The sequence below is a fragment of the Nestor notabilis genome, unplaced genomic scaffold (genome assembly GCF_000696875.1).
Source record: "Nestor notabilis isolate BGI_N333 unplaced genomic scaffold, ASM69687v1 scaffold7331, whole genome shotgun sequence".
NCBI lineage: Eukaryota > Metazoa > Chordata > Aves > Psittaciformes > Psittacidae > Nestor > Nestor notabilis.
In genome coordinates, this window is record NW_009915087.1 from 60,181 (window position 1) to 71,388 (window position 11,208).

Sequence of the window (11,208 nt, forward strand, 5' to 3'; positions counted from 1 at the left end):
CAGAGGAGCTGCAATTTGCTGCCAGCTTACTCCAGCAGCAGATGATGATGCCCTAGCTTAGTGGTCAGAGCTACAGGTTGGCACTGGGGAGGTGAGCCAGGACCTGTGCGTTCCTTGGAAGGTTCCCCACACTGCAGGCAGGAAAGCATGATGCTGAGCCTGCTGGCTGGGCATCCTGGCATGAACAGCCCAGAGCCCAGCAGAATTCACAAGATTGTAGCTGTGTGTTTCATTAATGCCTCTTTACTCTCTGCTTTCTGTTGTTTAGATGTGGACTACTCAGATGAACACTGTCATTTGGTGAGTTCAGTCATTACACTGTTAAGTGATGGATTTAATACTGAGCTGTATTTGTATCTGTGTAATCTCTTTAATCTCTTTGCGACAGATTTTACCAGACTCCGAAGCAAACAAGGATGTGAAAGGAGCAGGTCACAAGGGAAAGCAAAAATTCAAAGTGAAAGAAATGTATCTGACAAAGCTTCTGTCAACCAAGGTAAACTGTAAAGGCCTTGTTTTGAAAAAGGGCTAATGTTAGGTTTGGGTAGTTTGCCCCAACAGAAATAGAAATTAAAGCAGAAATTACACAACTTCCTGTACGTATAACACTGTGCTAACTATGGATTGTGCCCGTTTGCAGAGACAGACACATTCCAGGTTTTCTAATGCTAGAGTTCTAAAACTGTCTACTACTCGCACTACCTGCTCAGTAAGCACAACCTTGCTTCCCAGGTCAAAGAAAAAAGGTAGTTACTGAGCTTATAGAGAGTGAATTTTGCCAATGGGCCCCATAGGGTGTGAACAATCCCTTCTGGAGAGACAGTTTAGAGTCAACAATCTCCTGACTTTCTACTAGAATTTGCGCAGCTTAGAGACAACTGCCAAGACCTGAGTTCCACAAAATACTGCTTATGAAAGTAAATCTTGTAGGGTCTCAAATTAAGCACCCAAAATAACTACATTAATTTCAAAAGCAAGGTACTTAGGATTTATAATACAAATACCTAATATATACAATGCACACTCCTTAGGAATAAGCCTTGCTCTCTGCCTCCAGTTGCTGACTTACTCAAAAGGGTTATAAAACTCTTTGCAGCAGTATATTAAAATATTAATCAGTGCACAACACTGAGAGCTGTGTGATACAAGAGGCCAGGAGGATGGTGATTATGGCCGCCTTGCATTTAAAAATCTATCAATCATTATTTCAGACTGGTCATTTCTCATTAGCTGTGGAAACTAACAAAAGCCCTTAGGTACTGCTGGAGTAAACCAGTAATGTCTTATTGTGGAAGACTGGAGTACAAAAGAAAAGATCAGGCTCTTAGGAAACAGTCCTTTTAAAAGGTTTTGAATTAATCATCTCATTCTCCAAAGTAAGATAATGCTCCAAACAACAGTGCTGTGATATCCTCACTGTGAAATTCCACCCTTAATGCACCCTGCATTAAAGGAAATTGCATAGAACTGCGTCTCTCTCCCTCTCACCCATACATGCACACAGAAGCAATTGAGGAGTTTGCAACATGAAATGAACTGTTCACTAGCACATCAAGGCCCTGGGATACACTTGAGTCCTTCTTGCAGAGAGAAGACTGAGCTGAACCGAACTTCATAATGGATGTGAATTAAAAAACACAAGTGTTCTGCTTTGTTTGTCTCTATGAATACTCTGTGATGATGTTAGTGAGTCCATCATCAACCAAGCCCTTGCATTTGTGAGCCAAATAGCTTCACTTCTGGACCGGAAATACCCAGTTTTCAGCTCTTCTCTGTAATACTGTGTGCCACTCAAAGCTGTTATTCCTGAATTAGATCAAGCGCCACAGTGGCTTGGCTGTGAAGTGTTGATGCGCACGTGTTCAACATGTGTCACAGATGGCACCATGAAGACTAGTGCCCCAGAAAACTGGTTAAACTACTTTTGCTCACTTCCCTCTTATTTCTGGTCACAAGTTCCAAATGCCTTTAGCAACGGTGCCCACTGCATCTGAAGAGATGATGTCTTTGTTGGAATGAGTGATTCCTTCCACCTACGATTTATCACAGAGTTCACCACAATTCTCATGTAGGTAAAGTGATAGGATGTGTGACTTGTGAAAGCAGCTCATTATGGTGTATTTGGTTTCTTTTTTGGCATTGTCTCTCTTGTTTACCAGTAACCTCTGAGCTTGGTGTTTGCCACAAGTGTATTGTAGTTCCTGTGTGTGGTTACCTTGGGGCACACTCAGTGCCCTGAGACAAGAAATCCAGTTCTTTTCTTTTGTAACAATGGCACTGTTCCTTTTCTTACTTTTCAGGTTGCAATTCATTCTGTTGTTGAAAAGCTCTTCAGGAGCATTTGGAGTTTACCCAACAATAAAGCACCAGTTGCCATCAAGTACTTTTTTGACTTTCTGGATGCCCAGGCTGAGAGCAAAAAAATTACTGACCCTGATGTGGTCCACATATGGAAAACCAACAGGTATGCCCTTATACACCCAGGAGTGTGTGCACCCTCTGAAAATGCAGTGGCAAAGGTAGAACAGGTCAGCTGTCATCAGAAGAGTAAGATTTTGGCATGTCTAGGTGAAGATGTGGTTTGGCTTTGTGGATCCCAGTAAATTTAGTATGTTGATTTTTCTAATTTTAGTATATTGCTAGGACACCAGTACAAACCACCACAGCTTCCAGGCCTTCTAAGTCTGCATGCTGACTTCATGCTCAGAAAGATGTACCTGCAGGTTGAGAGCATTATTGAAAGATGGAAAGCTGACTGACTGATGTGTGTGCTCCCTGCTCCCTTTGTTCCCTGATCCCTTTTTTAACATGAATAGGCAGACGAGAAATGTGCTACCCGAGTGGTTAATTTTAAACATGCTTGTTCTTTCTCAGTCTTCCTCTTCGCTTCTGGGTGAACATACTGAAGAATCCCCAGTTTGTCTTTGATATTAAGAAGACTTCACATATAGATGGCTGTTTGTCTGTAATCGCACAAGCTTTCATGGATGCCTTTTCTCTAGCTGAACAGACACTGGGGAAGGTAATGCTGCCCTACCAGTCTTTTGCTAACTTCTTAATCAATGTCTTTATCAACTCTGTAATGATTTAGGAAATGGATGTGCTGACACTGGGGGCAGAACTGTCTGGTTTAAGCTGGGTTTCCATTCTCTGTTGCTCCTTCTCACAAGACTTTGAAGAATTCACTGGAGTGAACAGATAGAGCTACTAGAATGCCTTATTTATAGTTAACTGCTGCTTGTCTTCTCTGCAGTTAGTTTCTGCACAGTGTTTATAGAATATGTGGAAGAGGGTGGAAATTGGAAGATCTTGATGAAGTTTTAAAGAATTTTGAAGCTAAAGTCTAGAAAGTATTAACATAATTTCATTAGTCCAAATTTTGTCTGCCATACACCAATGTGCAGGAAGCACACATAGTAAGCTACTGGCTGCTGTAAGAATACTTGAAAGAGCTCTGAAGTTTGAAACAGTTCCTTTCACATGTATTAGCTGCCCTCTTTTTATATGCAAAATTATTTGCTGGAGTAGCAAGTCCAGAAATCTTACATTCAAAAGCTCTTTAGTACATTGTCCGGAACTCCAGGGATCAGAAATACTTCATTTTTCCCAAGGATATTTTTCTTTTCTTTGGACCACAGCAGGAAGCATTTGTTCAGGCTCATGCTACCAAGAAATACAGGCTAGAGATTTTTTAGCCTAAAAATATGTATATAAAAATGGACTAATTCCATGTGTGATCTGAACCAACTGCTCATCTGTTAAATAATGTGCATATTTATCTTACTTTAGGAGTGAAGTATCATGAATTGAAACTAATCACGTCACTTAATGCAAAAACTACAAATGAGCATGCTCTGTTAGGTTTCTGTGCTGAACATCCATTGTGAAGTACTGTTGATACAACAGCTCCCGTTAGCCATTTGTAAAGGGATGCTGAAACCTGATAAAGGTTTGCAACGCAGTAAACATCCTGTGGCCTTTTAGTACTAAAATGTATTTACTTTCATGATTTAGCCTTTTACCTTAAAGGTCTTTAGACACTTAGAAAACAAACATTTAAATCAGTTCATCACATGGTGGAAACAGTAGTGACAAGGTATCACATGGCTGTGTCGTCTGTTCCCCAGAATTTAAACTAGAGCAGTGACAGGAAACTACCAGCCCCCACTTTTACATTCTGAAAACATGGTTTCCAGGTGGGGCTTCAGCTCCTACCACAACCATCAGCACTTTTTTTCCTCAGATGAGCCCTGAAGCCCTGGGGAAAAAATCAATCCCTTTGGCTGTGCATGTGTGGCAGTCAGCTCTATGTGCCTGTGAACCCCTGAGTGAAAGGAGAAGGGACCAAAGAGTTTTAGGTGATCCTCTGCTGGGACAGGATCTAGCATGTTACCCTAGGGGAACTTTCCCCAGCAATACTGTATCCTGTGTGTAAATTCAGGTGCCAGCCTCAAGCCTTTTGGTTCAGCTTTCACAGTCTAAGGAGCAGTGAGGAGGAAGAAAGAAAGAAAAATATGTCTAAGGGACAAATGTTCAGCACTCGTTATGTCAATAATTATATGGCAGCTGTCATGAAACACAATGCATTATTCCTGAGGTCTTGCATCTGTGGTTCATCTTTATTTCAACCTTGATTACTTGCATATAACCACTGCAAAGAGAAATGAGTCACACAGAGAACAGACACAATTAGATGCAATTAACTGTGTGGAGGTGGAACCTTAGGAAATCTGTGCTGTGAAAATTGACAAAGCTTCAAATATTTTCTTTTAAGGAAGCACCAACAAATAAACTTCTCTACGCTAAGGACATTCCACACTACAAGGAAGAGGTGAAAGCATACTATAAAGCCATCAGGGATCTGCCTCCACTGACCACTTCAGAGGTTGAGGAATTTCTAACTCAGGAATCTAAGGTATGGCTGAGAAGTGGCAACTTCATTTGATTTCATGTTAAGGTTTTTAAAAAGGAGAACTATCTGAACAGAACTGTTTTCTGTTTTAGAAACATGAAAATGAATTTAATGAGAATGTGGCCTTGAATGAAATCTACAGATACATAGCAAAATACCATGAGGAGGTAAGCATGTCTGCTATTCCTACTTAACCCCTTAATGTCAACTTGCTACCTCAGGCTTGAAAGTTGGGCTTGACAAAGGGCTGGCCTGATGTGTGAGCCACTGAGTGCCACTCCAGAGACAGTCCCTCTGTGGTGCAGCTGAAACTGCTCCTCCTGCTGAGCTGAGCAGCCCTGCAGTGGCTGGAGCCCCCACCTCACAGAGTGGTCACAGGCCAAAAGTTTGAAAATGCACCTTTACTGTCACCAGTATGTTTCACGGAGACAGTAGCAGTAAAATTCTCCCCGCAGTTTTGAGAAGGTTCCTGTGTAAGCCTAGACTTCCTGTTTCACTGTGCGTGCAGGGTATCTGCTAACGCCTGTCACAACTCCTGTGCGTGCGCTCCACTTCCCTGGAGATCCAGAAATCAGATTAGACTGTAGCACCAGGGATCTCGGTTTAACAGTCAGTACAAACACCTCAGCGGAGCACACTCAGCCTTACAGCAAGAGATGTCTGCTCCTTTCCCATCATAGCTCTCTTGCGGTCTGCTCTAATAGTCTTTCTCTAGAAGAAGCTCCAGCTTCCAGTCACTGCAAATGCTAACCAAATTTTTCTCAACTGAAAGCATTTAGTCACAGGCTACCTCTAAGCAGCTTTGTAAGAAAATCCCTGCCCTCTGCTTTGCATTGTAGGGTTCTCCACTCCATTTTGCTCAGCATCCTTAACAGAGGCTGCATGTGTCTACGCAGGGAGGCAGATAAGAGCCAGCTGGGGTGTGTTGCCTGAAAGCCTCGTTACCACTTCCAGCAGGTTGTCTGGGTCTCCCAGCAACCAGACCTTGCTCTCTTTCATGCCCAGCAGCACAGCATCAGCACTTACTGTAATCATCCAGCTCTCAGTCACCTGTTAGCTAGCTTACCACTTCAGATCTGTAACATCTCAAATTATCTGGGTTCAGCATCACATCTTCACCTCTTAAAAGATGCTTGGGATGACACTCAGAGTGCTACTACACTTTATTGAGCTCATTAAGATTGTTGGTAGAGGAGATGTCAGAATACTTTCTAATCTTGTTGCCCATTTACTTCTATTTTGAATCTATTACTGGCTAAACTTACCCCATCCTTAGAAGGAAGCCCTCCCTCTGCTCTTCCCCCTCTGGCTTTTGACTGGGAGCAGCTAAACCTCATTCATAGTTCGCTGAGACCTCAGTTGCTTTGTAGAGTTGCCAGTAAAGTTTCCAGACAGTAGGAGTGCTCCTTCCCATGGCCTGGGCTGGTGCCAAGTGGGACAGTTAGAGGAAGAGAGGCAGTTTGCCCTCAGGGTATAGGGCAAAGGAAGAGATCATTTGCAGATCTGCTCTAGGCTAAAAGCGGAGCACTGGCCTCGCCTTGCCTCACACTTGAGGGATGAACATGTGTTGGATTTGTTTTGGGTTTTTTTGCTTGGCTCTGTCATTCTTTTTGCGGAAGTGTTGCAAATCAAAATGACTTGAAAGGAAAACTACCAAAATAAAGTGTTAAAGTCAGAAAAGAATGTTTGCATATAGGGAGGCATTCAGATGGATTTTTCTGCCAGTAGTTGTTAGAATGCAGAAAAGCAGGCTCTAAAAACCAGCAAGCAAAATAAGCACTGAAAATATGATTCTCTTCTCTGCTAATTGTTAACAGATTGACAGCAAACTCGAGCGAGAACGGGGGCTTGAAGATGTCCAGAAACAGCTCCGGCAAGTAAAAGCCTTATTTGATGAAAAGAAAAAATGCAAATGGATTTGAGCAGAGCTCTGACTCACAGCGTTGCTGTGGGGGATTTTAAATAAGCGCTATTGCTCCCAAAACTGTTCTGACTGACTCTATGTACAGGGTTTGAAACATTTGGACACTCTTCTCCACTCTGACTATTCCAAGTAATACCTACATTTGGGAGTGAAGTACGGGCAGGGTTACGTATTCAAACATGGGCACATGAAAGCAAAAGTGTGTCTAGCGTTGGCAGGGCCAGCATTTTTAGGTGTTTGAACACACATACATACCTTTTGGTTCCAAAATACTGCCTAAGTGAGCTTTCTGCTTACTTAAAAACAAGCTCATAGAGGATGTGCAACACATCCCGTGTGGACTTGTAAGTTGTTTAGCTCTTTTTTTTGTAAGAGAGAAAGCTGATGTTTCACCACATCCTCTTCAGTAGCCTTGACGAACTGTGAGGATGAGCTCTGGCTTCAGAATACGGGTCAGCAGCAGTTTCCTTCCCTACAGACAAATGTACACTGGTTCCTGTTCAGGGGGAAAAAAAAAAACACACACAAAACAGCACCAAAGTGACACTTATGACAAGTAGGTTTAGCAGAAAAAGTGGGTCTTAGGTTTGAAGGGCAAATGCCATATGGCAGGACTTACTTACCTTCCCTAGGTTAGGAATTTCACATCCAAAGTGAAGCGAACCACTGAGCTTGGGGAGAGGCTTTTGGAGCAAGGCACTAGCTCGGCATCAGTCTGTGTTTACATTTCTACCGTCCCATCCTTAAATAAGCTGTGACACACTCGTGAGCAGCTTCACATGTGCAACCTGTGTGCAGCTGCACCGCATCAGGCCACCCCTGCCATTTGATGAGGCAGCTCACGAGGGCTGCGCTTCAGTGCACAATCCTGCAGCCGTGCTGACAGTCCTGGCCAGTCTTGCCATCCATGTACAAGGGCCTCACAGATCTAAAGCCAGCATATTTTTGTTTCAAGCTTTGTCAAAAAAGTGTTAGTTTAATACTATGTGAGAACCAGAGGGGTGGTGTAACCTCTGTGTATGAGAAACTGCTATAAACATGAGAGCTGGATTTGGGGAGGCGTGATGGACTCTCTGCCTTAGTCCTGCTGGGGTGTTTTTGAGGCCTGGCCAATTTAGGAGGGCATCCATTACATTTGCATTGGTGGTTAAAGCCACCCCTGCTGGAGAGCAGGTGCGTGGCCATGCTGCTGAGACAAGGCTGGTGCAGTGGCTACTGTGCAAAGCCACAGCAGCTCTGGCTCTGCTGCCACACCAGCACAGTCCTGCCCTCCACTACAGAGCTGAAATTGTTAGTTGCCATGGGCTCTGCTTCAGTCACAGGGAGGCACATAAGGCTACTACCTGCCCTTAAGTTTCAGGTAAGGCATTGACAAGCCAGAGCTACAGTTTTCAGAGAGCTCTGCCACTGGAGGCAAGTGGCATAACACAGTAGCCCACAGAAGCAGGAAGAGCTGTCCCTGTCTCAGTGAGGCTGCTGTGGCACATGTGGCCCAGGTGTAGTATAGAAAGCCTGTGCTGGGCTGTGACCAGCCGTAGAGTTGCCTACTGGTCTGCCCCTCCCTACAACATGATTGCACAAGTTGTACCTCTTGCATATCAGAGAGGGCAGCCACCAACCCATACTGTGATGGCTTTTGTTTTTGTTTTTTAGTTTTAAATTCAAGTCTTTCTTACACTTGCTATTAAGTTTACACTTTATACTTGATGGAATGTATGGCTTTGTTCAGGAAACTGCACTACGACGTTGCAGTACTTTCAGCAGTTCTCTTCACTGCCTGGCACAATATATTTTGATAACTTTTAATTTTAATTGAGAAAAAACCCCACTCCCAATCCTAACCTATCTTGCCCTCTGTCCTAAAGGAATGGCCCATGGCTTGAGTAGCACTTAAGCTTAGAATACCTGTACTTAAGGGCTTGATTTTTATCATTCTTAACCTAACACTTTAAAGCAGCAAATAACTAAAGCACAGTCATTAATATTAAAGAAGGGGCATGAGCACATTGATTACTCTTTCCATTCAGCCTGAGATCTCAGCAGTTCCGTTCCACTTCAGGTGTTCGCTGGCAGTGCATTGGGATGAACTGTGATAGTTTTGTTCAACAGTAACTTTCTGTACAGGCAGAAAACTAAAACCTAAGATTTCTGCTTGGGGGAAAAGAAAGAAAAAAAAAGAAAAAGAAAAAAAAACCCCTGTAAAATATAATCTGTTTGCGTGGGTCTGATCCTGTGAACTTCACTCTGTGTGTTTATATCATGAGGGAACAAAAATCAGTCCTCTTCTGTATTTGTACTACTGCTTGTTTGCTACAATAGCTTTAATGATTTCTAGAGATTAAGTATGTGTTGAAGCAGGCCGTGTAGCTTTAGCCTACAGCCTGGAATAGGATTACTGCCTTTTATTCAAGCCTCCTCAACAGCGTCACTCTGTTAGTAAACCATTTAAAGTCATGCTGGGACTTTGTAACCCATCAAGTGGATCTCACGAAGTGATGTGAAATATAATGAAGTGATTGTGGCTCTTTTTGGTAGGTTTGGGTCAGCACACAAAACATTGGCACACCTTCCATATCTGCACCATGCTCTTACCATTACACAGCTCTCAGTAAAGCTGTATTATGGCAACCCAACAGTTCTAGCAGCAGTCTCTGAAAGGAAAGCAAACTTGTCTTTCTTTAACTTATTTTCACACGTTTACAGGCAAACTGCTACGGCAAACAGTGTATTTTCTAACACTAGCTTACAGAGCATTACTTTGCAGTCATCTAGTTTAAAGTCAAGTCTTACTAATGTGTAAAGTAATTCCTGTTGTACAGAAGTTAACCTGTTGTTTAAAATGAATGGTTAAAAAAAAGTGCAAATGACAAATACATGTTGGTGTTTGTATGGGTTTATCTAGAATAAAATGCATTTGGAGGTTATTTTGATGATTGACTTGTGTTCTTTGAAATGGTTAAAAGCAAGCAAGCACAGCCTGTAACAATGCTGAGGTCATGCAAGGAACGGAGTGTAAGACACCCAGTGGCAGCCCCATGAGGCTCCAAAGCAGAAAGCACCACACAGGTCAAGACCGTGTGTGACAAACCTCTTCTGTCACTCTGAAGTTGGAAGGTACTGAGCTGCCATGACCACCTCTGGGAAGCAGCAGTGGCCAGCGGCAGGCTGAGGATGCAGCACCCACTGCCCTTCCCCCCAGCCTTCAGTGACCACCACGTCACTGCTTCAAGGTGCTGAGGCTGATGATACTTTTAAAAGCTACAAGTGTTACGAAGATAACCAATCACCCTGCTTTCAGGAGAGGCTGCTGCAGGGACAGGTAATTAACTCTTGTGCAAAGAGCCAGAACGTGCAAGGAGCCCACCATCCAGAAGGTAACCATCATTCTTCGCCTGGTGGTTACTCTTTTTGTGCCACTCCAATGCTTCCCCTCATTTGTATAAACTGCCCTCCCTGTCCCCCAACATCAGCTGAAGTCCTACTGAAGAGTACAGGCGAGGTCAGGGTCAGGGCCCAACATGCAAGGCTGCCATGAGCCAATTCTTGGCCCCCGTTGCACGCTGGTAAACCATAGCAAGCCTCAGGTTGGGCAAAGCCAGCTCAATCCCAGAGCCTTATTAATCTTGTAGGAGGAGAGGGTAGAAATAGCTGCTGTTACTTCCCATAGAATCGCAGAATCAACTAGGTTGGAAAAGACCTTCAAGATCATCAAGCCCAACCATTGCCACCACTAAACCATGCCACTAAGGCCCTCATCCACACATTTTTTGAACACTTCCAGGACAGTGACTCCACCACTTCCCTGGGAAGCCTGTTCCAATGCCCGACAACCCTTTCAGGGAAGAAATTGTTTCTAATACCCAATTTAAACCCTCCCTGCCACAGTTTGAGGCCATTACCTCTTGACCGATTGCTTGTTTTCTTGGGAGAAGAGACCCTCACCTTGTTCCATCCTCCTTTCAGGTATCTGTAGAGGGCGATAAGGTGCCCCCCTGAGCCTTCTCCAGACTAAACAACCCCAGGTCCCTCAGCTGTTCCTTGTTCTCCAGACCCTTCACCAGCTTCATTGTCCTTCTCTGGACCTGCTCCAGCAACTCAGTATCTCTCTTGTAGTGAGGGGCCCAGAACTGAACACAGGATTCGAGATGCAGCCTCATTACACTGTTTTCCTCAGAAAAGTCTAGCAAATTCCCCAAGAAAGTTGTTCCCCACGTTCCTTACCGTCGTGTGCTGTATGGAAAATCAAAAATGCAGCAGCTGGAGAGAAGAGCCAAATCAATGACCAGGTAACCATGTGCAGTGTGGTTACTCAGCCATCTGTTGCTACAGGCTAGTAATGATACCAAATGGCAAAACAAAAAAACCCTAATCT

The 11,208-nt window shown here is 43.7% G+C and overlaps 1 protein-coding gene across 1 annotated transcript in view; it reads left to right on the forward strand.

Moving 5' to 3' along the window:
* PLXNC1 (plexin C1) overlaps positions 1-6,892 on the forward strand; it is a gene marked incomplete at its 5' end in the record, with an annotated part of 66,991 nt that extends 60,099 nt beyond the window's left edge. Inside the window, 7 exons of the mRNA XM_010023947.1 lie at positions 269-300; positions 389-496; positions 2,301-2,464; positions 2,875-3,022; positions 4,775-4,915; positions 5,005-5,079; positions 6,730-6,892. Of these exons, the coding sequence (XP_010022249.1) occupies positions 269-300; positions 389-496; positions 2,301-2,464; positions 2,875-3,022; positions 4,775-4,915; positions 5,005-5,079; positions 6,730-6,834 (773 nt within the window). The remainder of the gene's footprint in view (positions 1-268; positions 301-388; positions 497-2,300; positions 2,465-2,874; positions 3,023-4,774; positions 4,916-5,004; positions 5,080-6,729) is intronic.
* Between the last annotated feature and the right edge of the window lie 4,316 nt (positions 6,893-11,208).